The 15,212-nt window shown below is 61.4% G+C and overlaps 1 protein-coding gene and 1 long non-coding RNA gene across 2 annotated transcripts in view; one reads left to right on the top strand and one right to left on the bottom strand.

Moving 5' to 3' along the window:
* LOC127464870 (E3 ubiquitin-protein ligase RNF31-like) overlaps window positions 1-14,521 on the bottom strand; it is a 33,341-nt gene extending 18,820 nt beyond the window's left edge. Inside the window, 9 exon segments of the mRNA XM_051775323.1 lie at window positions 1,549-1,766; window positions 2,035-2,137; window positions 3,292-3,449; window positions 5,059-5,110; window positions 6,754-6,807; window positions 7,853-8,008; window positions 10,805-10,843; window positions 10,845-10,965; window positions 14,424-14,521. Of these exon segments, the coding sequence (XP_051631283.1) occupies window positions 1,549-1,766; window positions 2,035-2,137; window positions 3,292-3,449; window positions 5,059-5,110; window positions 6,754-6,807; window positions 7,853-8,008; window positions 10,805-10,843; window positions 10,845-10,965; window positions 14,424-14,521 (999 nt within the window).
* LOC127464869 (uncharacterized) lies at window positions 9,034-10,289 on the top strand. Its single transcript, XR_007901682.1, has 4 exons — window positions 9,034-9,061; window positions 9,386-9,425; window positions 10,012-10,031; window positions 10,220-10,289. It is a non-coding gene; the product is annotated as an uncharacterized LOC127464869 (long non-coding RNA).
* Window positions 14,522-15,212: the final 691 nt, after the last annotated feature.

Raw genomic sequence — 15,212 nt, 5'->3', positions numbered from 1 at the left:
CCACCAGGGACCCCCAAATGCACCCAGGGACCCCCAAACCCACCCAGGGACCCCCAAACAACTCCAGGGACCCCCCAAAACCCACCAGGGACACCAAACCACCCCAGACCCCCCCAAACCCACCCAGGGACCCCCAAACCACCCCAGGGACCCCCAAAACCCACCCAGGGACACCAAACCCCCTCAGGTACCCCCAAACCCCCTCAGGTACCCCCAAACCACCCCAGGGACCCCCAAAACCCACCCAGGGACACCAAACCCCCTCAGGTACCCCCAAACCCCCTCAGGTACCCCCAAACCACCCCAGGGACCCCCAAACCACCCCAGGGACCCCCAAACCCACCCAGGGACCCCCAAACCACCGCAGGGACCCCCAAAACCCACCCAGGGACACCAAACCCCCTCAGGTACCCCCAAACCCCCTCAGGTACCCCCAAACCATCCCAGGGACCCCCAAACCACCCCAGGGACCCCCAAAACGCACCCAGGGACACCAAACCCCCTCAGGGACCCCCAAATCCCCTCAGATACCCCCGAACCCCCTCAGGGACCCCCAAACCCCCTCAGGTACCCCCAAACCACTCCAGGGACCCCCAAAACCCACCCAGGGACACCAAACCCCCTCAGGTACCCCCAAACCCCCTCAGGTACCCCCAAACCACCCCAGGGACCCCCAAAACCCACCCAGGGACACCAAACCCCCTCAGGTACCCCCAAACCCCCTCAGGTACCCCCAAACCACCCCAGGGACCCCCAAACCACCCCAGGGACCCCCAAACCCACCCAGGTACCCCCAAACCACCCCAGGGACCCCCAAACCCACCCAGGGACACCAAACCCCCTCAGGTACCCCCAAACCACCCCAGGGACCCCCCAAACCACCCCAGGGACCCCCAAACCACCTCAGGTACCCCCAAACCACTCCAGGACCCCCCCAAACTCACCGGGGGTCCCCAAACCCACTCCCAGGACCCCCCTGAACCTCCCCAGGACCCCCGAAAACCTCCTAAAAATCCCCTCCAGACCCCCTCAGGAACCCCAAACCCCCCCGGGAACCCCCCCCCTGCCCCACAAGCCCCCTTTTATCCCCCTCAAGCCCCCCCAGAGCCCCCCAAAATCCCCCCGAGTCCCCCCCAAACCCCCTCAGGTACTCCCAAACAACCCCAGAGCCCCCCAAAATCCCCCTGAGTCCCCCCCAAACCCCCCCGGGAACCCCCCCCCTGCCCCACAAGTCCCCTTTTATCCCCCTCAAGCCCCCCCAGAGCCCCCCAAAATCCCCCCGAGTCCCCCCCAAACCCCCTCAGGTACCCCCAAACAACCCCAGAGCCCCCAAAATCCCCCTGAGTCCCCCCCAAACCCCCCCGGGAACCCCCACCCTTCCCCCCAAGCCCCCTTTTATCCCCCTCAAGCCCCCCCAGAGCCCCCCAAAATCCCCCCGAGTCCCCCCCAAACCCCCTCGGGTACCCCCAAACAACCCCAGAGCCCCCCAAAATCCCCCCGAGTCCCCCCCAAACCCCCCAAACCCCCTTTTGTCCCCCCCAATCCCACCCTGACGATGGCGACCAATCGCCGGCCGTCGTTCAGGAGCCGCTGCTGCCGCAAAGCATCACGGGAGGGGGCGTGGCCAGGCACGGGAGGGGGCGTGGCCGCCAGGGGGCGCTGGCACACGGCGCAGGTGGGGGCGGGGCCTTCGTTCAGGTACGTGCAGTGGGGGCAGGGCCACACCTGGGCGGGCTCGGGGGGGGGCTGAGACCCCCTAAAGTCAGCTGAGACCCCCCAGAGTACACCTGGGACCCCCAAAATACACCTGGGACCCCCCAAAATACACCTGAGACCCCCTAAAGTCAGCTGAGACCCCCCAGAGTACACCTGGGACCCCCCAAATACACCTGGGACCCCCCAAAATACACCTAGGACCCCCAGAATACACCTGGGACCCACCCAAACACACCTGGGACCACCTAAAATACACCTGGGACCACCCAAAACTCACCTGGGACCCACCCAAACACACCTGGGACCCCCCAAATACACCTGGGACCCCCCAAAATACACCTGGGACCACCCAAAATACATCTGGGACCACCCGACACCCCCCCCAGACCACCCAAACACACCTGAGACCCCCTAAACTCAGCTGAGACCCCCCAAAACACACCTGGGACCACCCAAACACACCTGGGACCACTCAAAATACACCTGGGACCCACCCAAACACACCTGGGACCCCCAAAATACACCTGGGACCCCCCAAAATACACCTGGGACTCCCCAAAACACACCTGGGACCACCTAAAATACACCTGGGACCACCCAAACACACCTGGGGCCCCCCAAACACACCTGGGACCCCCCAGAATACACCTGGGACCCCCAAAATACACCTGGGACCCCCCCAAATACACCTGGGACCACCTAAAATACACCTGGGACCCCCCAAAACTCACCTGGGACCCCCAAAATACACCTGGGACCACCCAAAATACATCTGGGACCACCCGACACCCCCCCCAGACCACCCAAACACACCTGAGAACCCCTAAACTCAGCTGAGACCCCCCCAAAACACACCTGGGACCACCCAAACACACCTGGGACCACTCAAAATACACCTGGGACCCACCCAAACACACCTGGGACCCCCAAAATACACCTGGGACCCCCCAAAACTCACCTGGGACCCACCCAAACACACCTGGGACCCCCAAAATACACCTGGGACCCCTAAAGTCAGCTGAGACCCCCCAGAATACATCTCGGACCCCCAAAATACACCTGGGACCCCCCAAAATACACCTGGGACTCCCCAAAACACACCTGGGACCACCTAAAATACACCTGGGACCACCCAAACACACCTGGGGCCCCCCAAACACACCTGGGACCCCCCAGAATACACCTGGGACCCCCAAAATACACCTGGGACCCCCCAAAATACACCTGGGACCACCTAAAATACACCTGGGACCCCCCAAAACTCACCTGGGACCCCCAAAATACACCTGGGACCACCCAAAATACATCTGGGACCACCCGACACCCCCCCCAGACCACCCAAACACACCTGAGAACCCCTAAACTCAGCTGAGACCCCCCAAAACACACCTGGGACCACCCAAGCACACCTGGGACCACTCAAAATACACCTGGGACCCCCCAAAACTCACCTGGGACCCACCCAAACACACCTGGGACCACTCAAAATACACCTGGGACCCCCCAAAACTCACCTGGGACCACCCAAACACACCTGGGACCCCCCAAACCCCACCCGGATCCCCCCAAACCCACCTGTTGGGCGTGGCTCGGCCTCCGGGCCAGGCGGGGGCGCTCGCACACCCCGCAGAGGACGCTCTGGGCGGGGTTCAGGAAGGTACAGGAAGCGCAGGCCCAGCCCCGCCCCTCCCCCGAATTTGGGGGGTCTCGGGGGCGTCCCTGGGGGGCTTCACCTGGAGAGGGGAGGGGGGCACGTGTAGGAGCCAATGGGGACCCACAGAGACCCCCAAACGCCCCCCCGGGACCCCTCAGTGCCCCCCAAAAGGTCCTGAAAGGTCATTAAAAAAACCCCCAAAATCCCAAATAAACCCCCCCAAAAATACAAAGGAAAGACAAAAAAAATTCTCAAAAAATCCCAGGACCCCCCAGATCCCACCCAGAACCCCCCAAAGACCCCCCACCCACCCCAAAACCCCTCAACCTCCTCAGGACTCCCCCAACTCCCCCCAAAAGGTCAAAATCCCAAAGAAACCCTCCAAGAGACCTCAAAAACCTCCTTAAAAAAACCAGAGACCCCCAAATCTCCCCCAAACCCCCACCTGGGACCCCTCAACCCCCCCAAACCCCCAGCTGGGACCCCTCAAACCCCCCCAAACCCCCACCAGGGACCCCCCAAACCCCCCCAAACCCCCACCTGGGACCCCCCAAACCCCCACCAGGGACCCCTCAACCCCCCCAAACCCCCACCTGGGACCCCCCAAACTCCCCCAAACCCCCACCTGGGACCCCTCAAACCCCCCAAAACCCCCACCTGGGACCCCCCAAACCCCCACCTGGGACCCCCCAAACTCCCCCAAACCCCCACCTGGGACCCCTCAAACCCCCCAAAACCCCCACCAGGGACCCCCCAAACCCCCCCAACCCCCCCCCTGGGACCCCTCAAACCCCCCCAAACCCCCACCTGGGACCCCCCAAACCCCCCCTGGGACCCCTCAAACCCCCCCAAACCCCCACCTGGGACCCCTCAACCCCCCCCCAAGGTCCTGACAGGTCACCAAAAAAACGCCAAAAAACTCCAAATAAACCCGACCAAAAAAACCCAAAAATCTCGGGAACCCCCAGAACCCCCCCAAAGTCCCCCCGGAACCCCCCAAAACCCCCCCAGACCCCACCAACTCCCCCCTGAACTCCCCAAAAACCCCCTAGAACCCTCCAAAGCCCCCCCGAACCCCCCAAAAACCCCCCAGAACCCCCCAAAGCCCCCCCAAAACCCCCCAACCCCCCCCCGGAACCCCCCAAACTCCCCCCGGAACCCCCTAAAACCCCCCCGGAATCCCCCAAAACCCCCCCCGAACCCCCCAACCCCCCCCCCGAACTTCCCAAAACCCCCCTAGAACCCCCCAAAACCCCCTCAGGACCCCCCAACGCCCCCCCCGAGCCCCCCAAAACCCCCCCGGAACCCCCCAAAACCCCCCCCGAACCCCCCAAACTCCCCTGGAACCCCCCAAAACCCTCCCGGAACCCCCTAAAACCCTCCCCCAGAACCCCCAAACCCCCCCATAACCCCCCAAACTGCCCCCGGAACCCCCTAAAACCCCCCGGAACCCCCCAAAACTCCCCCAGAACCCCCCAAAACCCCCCAAAACCCCCTCAGGACCCCCCAACCCCCCCCCCCCGAGCCCCCCAAAACCCCCCCGGAACCCTCCAAAACCCCCCCGAAACCCTCCAAAACCCCCCCGAAACCCCCCAAACCCCCCCAGAACCCCCCCGGAACCCCCCAAACTCCCCCGGAACTCCCCAAAACCCCCCCGGAAGTCCCCAACTCGCTAGAGCGCCCCCTACCGGCCGGGAGGACCATGTCTGCCATGGGCATCGCGTCGGACACGAGCAGCGGCTGGGGGGCACCAGAGAGACCAGTTTGGACCAGTATAAACCAGTATGGACCAGTAACTGCCCATAGAACAGCCCGGTATCCAACCCTGACCCCCCCTGTGCCCACCAGTTTGGACCAGTATAAACCAGTATGGACCAGTAACCGCCCATAGAACAGCCCGGTATCCAACCCTGAACCCCCCTGTGCCCACCAGTTTGGACCAGTATAAACCAGTATGGACCAGTAACTGCCCATAGAACACCCCATAACCAGCCCTGAACCCCCCTGTGCCCACCAGTTTGGACCAGTATAAACCAGTATGGACCAGTAACTGCCCATAGAACACCCCATAACCAGCCCTGAACCCCCCTGTGCCCACCAGTATGGACCAGTATAGACTGGTATGGCCCAGTATGAGCCAGGAGGCCGTAAGGACCAGTTTAGGCCAACATGGACCAGTATAAACCAGTACAAACCAGCAGGAACCAGTACACACCCTCCTTCCACCACTTAACACCCCTGCAGCTCCCAGTACAAACCAGTGTGAACCAGTATGGACCAGTAGAGACCAGGATGGCCCAGGATGGCCTGGGGAATCCCCCAGTATGGACCAGTGTTCCACTCAGCCCTCCCAGTACAGCTCTGTGCTCCTCCCAGTCCCTCCCAGTCCCTCCCAGTCCAGCTGTGTGCTCCTCCCAGTACAGCCCAGTCCAGCTGTGTGCTCCTCCCAGTCCCTCCCAGTCCCTCCCAGTATAGCTGTGTGCTCCTCCCAGTCCCTCCCAGTCCCTCCCAGTCCAGCTGTGTGCTCCTCCCAGTCCCTCCCAGTCCAGCTGTGTGCTCCTCCCAGTCCCTCCCAGTCCCTCCCAGTATAGCTGTGTGCTCCTCCCAGTCCCTCCCAGTCCCTCCCAGTCCAGCTGTGTGCTCCTCCCAGTCCCTCCCAGTCCAGCTGTGTGCTCCTCCCAGTCTTTCCCAGTACAGCCCAGTCCCCTCCCAGTACAGCTGTGTGCTCCTCCCAGTCCCTCCCAGTACAGCCCAGTCCCCTCCCAGTCCTTCCCAGTACAGCCCAGTCCCCTCCCAGTGCAGCTGTGTGCTCCTCCCAGTCCCTCCCAGTCCCTCCCAGTCCAGCTGTGTGCTCCTCCCAGTCCCTCCCAGTGCAGCTGTGTGCTCCTCCCAGTCCCTCCCAGTCCCTCCCAGTCCAGCTGTGTGCTCCTCCCAGTCCCTCCCAGTCCAGCTGTGTGCTCCTCCCAGTCCCTCCCAGTCCCTCCCAGTACAGCCCAGTCCCTCCCAGTACAGCCCAGTCCCCTCCCAGTCCCTCCCAGTATAGCTGTGTGCTCCTCCCAGTCCCCTCCCAGTCCCTCCCAGTATAGCTGTGTGCTCCTCCCAGTCCCTCCCAGTCCAGCTGTGTGCTCCTCCCAGTCCCTCCCAGTCCAGCTGTGTGTTCCTCCCAGTCCCTCCCAGTCCCTCCCAGTCCAGCTGTGTGCTCCTCCCAGTCCCTCCCAGTCCCTCCCAGTCCAGCTGTGTGCTCCTCCCAGTCCCTCCCAGTCCAGCTGTGTGCTCCTCCCAGTCCCTCCCAGTCCCTCCCAGTATAGCTGTGTGCTCCTCCCAGTCCCTCCCAGTCCCTCCCAGTCCAACTGTGTGCTCCTCCCAGTCCCTCCCAGTCTCACCTCGTCCCCTCCCAGTAGGATCTGGGTGAAGAACTGGGGGTTCGGGTGCTGGTTCTGGGGGGGGAGGGGAGTCAGAGCCTCCCAGTATGGACCAGTACGGACCAGTAACCCTCCCAGTCCCTCCCAGTGACCATGTAGTCCGTCCCAGTCCCTCCCAGTCCATCCCAGTGACCATGCAGTCCCTCCAGTCCCTCCCAGTGCCCCCCAGTCCATCCCAGTGACCATGCAGTCCGTCCCAGTCCCTCCCAGTCCATCCCAGTGACCCTGCAGTCCCTCCCAACTCCCCCCCCCCAGTCCCCTCCCAGTGACCCTAAATGCCCTTTCAGGCCCCCCCCAATCCCCTCCCAGCAACCCCAGTGCCCTATAACCCCTCCCAGTGCCCCCCAGTGCCCCCCAGTCCTCTATAACCCCTCCCAGTGCCCCCCAGTCCCCTATAACCCCTCCCAGTGTCCCCCAGTCCTCTATAACCCCTCCCAGTGCCCCCCAGTCCCCTATAACCCCTCCCAGTGTCCCCCAGTCCCCTATAACCCCTCCCAGCACCCCCACAGCCCCCCTATAACTCCTCCCAGTCCCTCCCAGCACCCCCCAGCCCCCCTATAACCCCTCCCAGTCCCTCCCAGTGCCCTATAACCCCTCCCAGTGCCTCCCAGCACCCCATAGCCCCCCTATAACCCCTCCCAGTGCCCTATAACCCCTCCCAGTGCCTCCCAGCACCCCATAGCCCCCCTATAACCCCTCCCAGTCCCTCCCAGTGCCCCATAACCCCTCCCAGGGCCCCCCAGTGCCCCATAGCCCCCCTATAACCCCTCCCAGTCCCTCCCAGTGCCCCCCAGTCCCCTCCCAGTGCCCCCCAATCCCCTATAACCCCTCCCAGTGCCCCCCAGTCCCCTCCCAGTGCCCCCCAATCCCCTATAACCCCTCCCAGTGCCCCCCAGTCCCTCCCAGTGCCCCCCAGTCCCCCTATAACTCCTCCCAGTGCCCCCCAGTCCCTCCCAGTCCCCTCCCAGTCCCTCCCAGTGCCCCATAGCCCCCCTATAACCCCTCCCAGTCCCTCCCAGTGCCCCCCAGTGCCCCCCGTGCCCCCCGTGCCCGTGCTCACGGCCAGCAGCAGGTCGAGCTCTGCCCTGAGCAGCAGCACGTCCGAGGTCACCGCGGCCACCCGGGGGGGGTCGGGACCCTCCAGGTGGGGGGGGAAGCTCAGCCCCTCCCCCGACTCCTCCGTGTACCCCAAGAGCCGAAGGACCCCCCGGCCCCCCTGGGGGGGCACGAAGGGGGGGTCAGGGGGGGCCAGGGAGGGGTTTGGGGGGGCCAGAGAGGGGTTTGGGGGGGCTGGGGGGGTCAGAGGGGGCCAGAGAGGGGTTTGGGGGGTGCTGGGGGGGGGGGTCAGGGGGGTCCAGAGAGGGGTTTGGGGGGTGCTGGGGGGGGGGTCAGGGGGGGCCAGAGAGGGGTTTGGGGGGGCTGGGGGGGTCAGGGGGGTCCAGAGAGGGGTTTGGGGGGTGCCGGGGGCGATTTGGGGGGGGCAGAGAGGGGTTTGGGGGGGGCTGGGGGGGATTTGGGGGGGCAGAGAGGGGTTTGGGGGGTGCTGGGGGGGATTTGGGGGGGCCAGAGAGGGGTTTGGGGGGTGCTGGGGGGGATTTGGGGGGGCCAGAGAGGGGTTTGGGGGGTGCTGGGGGGGATTTGGGGAGGCAGAGAGGGGTTTGGGGGGGGGCTGGGGAGGATTTGGGGGGGCAGAGAGGGGTTTGGGGGGGGCTGGGGAGGATTTGGGGGGCAGAGAGGGGTTTGGGGGGGGCTGGGGAGGATTTGGGGGGGCAGAGAGGGGTTTGGGGGGTGCTGGGGGGGATTTGGGGGGGCAGAGAGGGCTTTGGGGGGGGCTGGGGGGGATTTGGGGGGGGCAGAGAGGGGTTTGGGGGGGGCTGGGGAGGATTTGGGGGGTCCAGAGAGGGGTTTGGGGGGGCTGGGGGGTCAGGGGGGGCCAGAGAGGGGTTTGGGGGGGGACTGAAGGGGTTTTTGGGGGCACTGAAGGGGTTTTGGGGATCCCAGGAGTCTTTTGTGGGATCCCAGGTGTGTTTTTGGGGGTCCCAGGTGTGTTTTGGGGTCCCAGGTGTGCTTTGGGGGGGGGTCCCAGGTGTATTTTTGGGGTCCCAGGTGTGTTCTGGGTGGTCCCAGGTGTATTTGGGGTTCCTCATGTGTATTTGGGGGGTCCCCAGGTGTATTTTGGGGTTTCCCAGGTGTGTCCTGTGCTCCCAGGTATATTTTGGGGTTCCCCGGGTGTATTTGGGGGTCCCAGGTGTGTTTTGGGGTTCCCCAGGTGTATTTGGGGGTCCAGGTGTGTTCTGGGGTTCCCCAGGTGTGTCCTGTGCTCCCAGGTGTCCTTTGGGGTCCCCAGGTGTGTTTTGGGGTTCCCCAGGTGTATTTGGGGTTCCCCAGCTGTATTTTGGGGTTCCCCAGGTGTATTTGGGGTTCCCCAGCTGTATTTTGGGGTCCCCAGGTATATTTTGGGGTTCCCCAGCTGTATTTTGGGGTTCCCCAGGTGTGCCCTGTGCTCCCAGGTATATTTTGGGGTTCCCCAGGTGTATTTTGGGGTCCCCAGGTATATTTTGGGGTTCCCCAGGTATATTTTGGGGGTCCCCAGGTGTGCCCTGTGCTCCCAGGTGTGTTTTGGGGTTCCCCAGGTGTATTTTGGGGGTCCCAGGTATATTTGGGGTTCCCCAGGTGTATTTTTGGGGTTCCCCAGGTGTATTTGGGGTTCCCCAGGTGTATTGTGGGGGTCCCAGGTATATTTTGGGGTTTCCCAGGTGTGTCCTGTGCTCTCAGGTGTATTTTGGGGGTTCCCAGGTGTGTTCTGGGCTCTCAGGTGTGTTTTGGGTGGTCCCAGGTGTGTTTGGGTGGTCCCAGGTGTGTTCTGGGCTCTCAGGTGGATTTGGGGGATGGTCCCAGGTGTGTTTTGGGGGTCCCAGGTATATTTTGGGGTTCCCCAGGTGTGCTTTGGGGTCTCAGGTGTGTTCTGGGGGGGTCCCAGGTGTGTCCTGGTCTCTCAGGTATATTTCGGGTTCCCCAGGTGTGTTCTGGGCTCTCAGGTGTGTTCTGGAGTCCCAGGTGTATTTTGGGACTCTCAGGTGGATTTTGGGGGTCCCAGGTGTGTTTGGGGGTCCCAGGTGTATTTTGGGGTTCCCCAGGTGCGTTCTGGGCTCTCAGTTGGATTTTGGGGGGGTCCCCAGGTGTGTTCTGGGGTCTCAGCTGTACTTTGGGCATTCCCAGGGATATTTGGGGGTCCCCAGGTGTGTCCTGTGCTCCCAGGTGTATTTTGGGGGTCCCCAGGTGTATTTTGGGGGGGGTCCCAGGTGTGTTTTGGGGTCCCAGGTGTGCTTTGGGGGGGGGTCCCAGGTGTATTTTTGGGGTCCCAGGTGTATTTTGGGGTTCCCCAGGTGTGTCCTGGGCTTCCCAGGTGTATTTTGGGGTTCCCCAGGTGTATTTTGGGGTCCCAGCTGTATTTTGGGGTTCCCCAGGTGTGTCCTGTGCTCCCAGGTATATTTTGGGGTTCCCCAGGTGTGTTTTAGGGTTCCCCAGGTGTATTTTGGGGTTCCCCAGGTATATTTGGGGTTCCCCAGGTGTATTTGGGGGTCCCAGGTGTATTTTGGGGTTTCCCCAGGTATATTTGGGGTTCCCAGGTATATTTGGGGTTCCCCAGGTGTATTTGGGGGGTCCCAGGTGTGTTTTAGGGTTCCCCAGGTGTATTTTGGGGGTCCCAGGTATATTTGGGGTTCCCCAGGTGTCCTGTGCTCCCAGGTATATTTTGGGGTTCCCCAGGTGTGTTTTAGGGTTCCCCAGGTGTATTTTGGGGTTCCCCAGGTATATTTTGGGGTTCCCCAGGTGTATTTGGGGGTCCCAGGTGTATTTTGGGGTTCCCCAGGTATATTTTGGGGTTCCCCAGGTGTGTTTTTGGGGGTCCCAGGTGTATTTTGGGGGTCCCAGGTGTAATTTGGGGGTCCCAGGTGTAATTTGGGTGGTCCCAGGGTGTTCTGGGGGGTCCCAGGTGCCCTTTGGGGGGTACCTCGATGGCTCCCACGGTGGATTTGAAGACGGGGTTTCCCAAACCTGACCCCCCTCCAGTGCCGGGGGGGCCGGGGGTGCAGGAGGTTCCTCCCGTACTTCTCCAGGATGCTCAGGGCGGTGCGCAGCTCCCCCACACCCCGGGGGGGGCCCCCCCAAATCCTGGGGGCACAGGGGGGGGGCAGGGGGGCTTGCTGGAATCTGGGGAGCCCCAAAACCCCCCAAAACCCACCCCAAAATCATCCTAAACCCACCCCAAAATCACCTAAACCCACCCAAAATCATCCTAAACCCATCCAAAATCACCCCCAAAATTCCAATTTTGGATATCCCCCAAATCCTGGGGGGCACAGGGGGGATCAGGGGGCTCTCTGAAAACCTGGGGAGCCCCCAAAACCCCCCAAAATCACCCGAAACCCACCCCAAAATCATCCTAACCTACCCACAAAATTACCCCCAAAATTCTGATTTTGGACATCCCCCAAATCCTGGGGGGCACAGGGGGGGGTCAGGGGGCTCTCTGAAATGTGGGGAGCCCCAAAACCCCCCCCGAAATCACCAAAACCCACCCCAAAATCACTCCAAAATCACCTAAACCCATCCAAAATCACCCCAAATCACCCCCAAAATTCTGATTTCGGACATCCCCCAAATCCTGGGGGGCACAGGGGGGGTCAGGGGGCTCGCTGGAATCTGGGCAGCCCCAAAACCCCCCAAGACCCACCCCAAAATCATCCTAAACCCACCCCAAATCACCCCAAAATTCTGATTTTGGACATCCCCCCAAATCCTGGGGGCACAGGGGGGGTCAGAGGGCTCTCTGGAACCTGGGGAGCCCCAAAACCCCCAAAAACCCACCCCAAAATCACTCGAAACCCACCCCAAAATCATCCTAAACCCATCCAAAATCACCCCAAATCACCCCCAAAATTCCAATTTTGGATATCCCCCAAATCCTGGGGGGCACCGGGGGGGGTCAGAGGGCTCTCTGAAATCTGGGGAGTCCCAAAACCCCCAAAACCCACCCCAAAATCATCCTAAACCCACCCCAAAATCATCCTAAACCCACCCAAAATCACCCCAAATCACCCCCAAAATTCCGATTTTTGGATATCCCCCAAATCCTGGGGGCACAGGGGGGGTCAGGGGGCTCGCTGAAATGTGGGGAGCCCCAAAATCCACCCCAAAATCAACCTAAACCCACCCCAAAATGACCCCAAATCACCCCAAAATTCCGATTTTTGGATATCTCCCAAATCCTGGGGGCACAGGGGGGGTCAGGGGGGCTCGCTGGAATCTGGGCAGCCCCAAAACCCCCCCCAAAATCATCCAAAAACCACCCCAAAATCACTCCAAAATCACCTAAACCCACCCAAAATGACCCCAAATCACCCCCCAAAATTCTGATTTCGGACATCCCCCAAATCCTGGGGGCACAGGGGGGGTCAGAGGGCTCTCTGAAATCTGGGGAGTCCCAAAACCCCCAAGACCCACCCCAAAATCAACCTAAACCCACCCCAAAATCATCCTAAACCACACCCAAAATCATCCTAAAACCCACCCAAAATGACCCCAAATCACCCTAAAATTCTGATTTTGGACATCCCCCAAATCCTGGGGGGCACAGGGGGGGTCAGAGGGCTCTCTGAAATCTGGGGAGCCCCAAAACCCCCCCCGAAATCACCTAAACCCACCCCAAAATCACCTAAACCCACCCCAAAATCATCCTAAACCCACCCAAAATCACCCAAACCCACCCCAAAAATCACCCTGAATCACCCCCAAAATTCCAATTTTGGACATCCCCCAAATCCTGGGGGCACAGGGGGGGGTCAGGGGGCTCGCTGAAATCTGGGCAGCCCCAAAACCCCCCCAATTCACCCCAAAATCATCCTAAACCCATCCAAAATCACCCCAAATCACCCCCAAAAATTCCAATTTTGGATATCCCCCCAAATCCTGGGGCACCGGGGGGGTCAGAGGGCTCTCTGAAATCTGGGGAGTCCCAAAACCCCCAAAACCCACCCCAAAATCAACCTAAACCCACCCCAAAATCATCCTAAACCCACCCAAAATCATCCTAAACCCACCCAAAATCATCCTAAACCCACCCAAAATGACCCCAAATCACCCTAAAATTCTGATTTTGGACATCCCCCAAATCCTGGGGGGCACAGGGGGGGTCAGGGGGCTCTCTGAAATCTGGGGAGCCCCAAAACCCCCCCGAAATCACCTAAACCCACCCCAAAATCATCCTAAACCCACCCAAAATCACCCAAACCCACCCCAAAATCACCAAAACCCACCCCAAAATTCCAATTTTGGACATCCCCCCAAATCCTGGGGGGAAAGGGGAGGGTCAGCAGCACTCCCCTAAATTTGGGGAGCCCCCAAAATCACACAATATCCACCCCAAACTCACCCCAAATGACCCCAAAACCCCAATTTGGCAAAGGGGAGGATCAGGGCCCCCCCAAAACCTGAGTCACCCCAGAATTCCCAAAAATCCCCCTCAAATTCACCCCAGATCACCCCAAAACCCCAATTTCAGGGCCCACCCTAATTTTAGGGGTGAGTGTGGGAGGGTCCCTCAAAACCTGGGGCACCCCAAAACCCCCCCAAACCTCCCCAAAATCACCCCCTAAAGCCCCTAAAACCCCCCAAAATCACCCAAACTCCCCATAAAATCACCCAAAATCACCCCAAAGACCCCCAAATCCACAATTTTGGGGCCCTCAGAACTTTAGGGGGTGACAGAGGAGTGAGGGGGGTCCCTCAAAACCTGGGACACCCTGAAAACCCCCAAACCCTCCTTAATCCCCCCCAAATCCCCCTAAAACCCCTCAAACTCCCCCCCCTACTCTCCCAAAATCCCCCCAAACCCCCCTCATACTCTCCCAAAATCCCCCCAAACCCCCATAACCCCAATTTCCCCCTCCCACCATTTTAGGGGGGTCAGGGGGATCCTCCAACACCTGGGACAACCCAACCCTCCCCCTAAATCCCCATTAAAACCCCCCCAAATGACCCCAAATTCACCAAAAGCTCCCCCAAACCCCCTATTTTGGTGCCCCCCCAAATTTTGGGGGGGGCGACAGAGGATTCAGGGGAGCCCCCCAAAATCTGGGACACCCCAAAAAGCCCCTTTAACATCACCCAAATCCCCCCAACCCCCCCCAAATTCTCACTAACCACACCCCCAAAATCACCCCAAACCCCCATAACCCAAATTTCTCCCCACCCCAATTTTAGGGGCCTCCCAGGAATCCCCCAATACCTGGGACCCCCCAACCCAAACTCCCCCCTGGACGGACCCCAATTCACCCCAACCCCAAATTTGGGGACGGGGGACCCCCCCAAAAAACCTGTGATGCCCCAAAACCTCCCCGAACCCTCCCCAAGCCCGTCTGAAACCCCCCAAAAGCCCCTCAAAGCCCCCCGACCTCCCCCTCCCGCCCCCCTATTTTCGGGGTCCCGCCCCCCATTTTCGGGGTCCCCCCCAAATTCGGGGTCCCCCCCCTCTGTTACCAGTTCCAGGTTGTCCCTCAGGAGTTTGGCTCCGTCCAGGACCCGACACTTTTGGGGGGGGGGGCAGCGGGACCCTCAAAATTGGGGCCAACTCGGGGGGCGAGGGCTCGGTGGGGTCTCGGATCAGGGCGGCCTCCAGGGCCCCCCGGAGCCCCCCCAAATTCGGGGGGGGGTCTGGAGGGTCAGACATCGCCTGCCAGGGGCAGAAAAGGGGGTTCGGGGGGTGTTTCGGGGGCGCTTGGGGGGGTTTGGGGGGGTTTTAAGGGGGGCCTCGAAGAGAACCCCCTAAAATGGGGCCGGTCTGGGGGGTCTGATATCACCTGGGGGGGGTAAAAATGGGGATTTAGGGGGACAGGGAGGGGGACTGGGGGGGGTTAAGGGGGATTTGGAGGGGTTTGGGGGAGCTAAAGGGGGATTGGGGGCGGTTGGGGGTGTAGGAGGATAAAGGGGGGAATTCGGGGGGGTTGGGGTGTTTTAAGGGGGTCTCCCGTCAAGGACCCTGCAGGGATCCCCCAAACTGGGGGGATTTGCGGGGTTTAGAGAGGTTTGAGGGGGGTTGGGAGAGTCTGGGCTACAGGGGACCCTCCAAAATTGGGATGGGAGGGAGTCTGGGGGGGCTTGTCAGGCCCACCAAAAGCGCGGGGGGGGGAGGGAGGTCCCTGGGTGGGTTTGGGGAGATTTGGGGGGGTTTTGGGGGATTTGGGGAGCGTTGGGAGGGGTCTGGGGGTACCGGGGACCCCTTAAAATTGGAGTGAGGGGGGTTCTGGTGGTCTCTGGGTGGGTTTTGTGAAGTCAGGGGGGGAGCTTTGGGGGGAGGGGTTTAAAGGGGTTTGGGGAAGTCTGGGGGTACCACGGACGCCCCCAAAATTGGGGCGAGGAGG

Source organism: Manacus candei, unplaced genomic scaffold (assembly GCF_025592945.1).
Source record: "Manacus candei isolate 608988 ecotype Guabito, Panama unplaced genomic scaffold, ASM2559294v1 h1tg000288l, whole genome shotgun sequence".
Taxonomy (NCBI): Eukaryota; Metazoa; Chordata; class Aves; order Passeriformes; family Pipridae; genus Manacus; species Manacus candei.
Note: the sequence above shows the minus strand (reverse complement) of the source record. Positions and strands in the feature narration are given on the sequence as shown.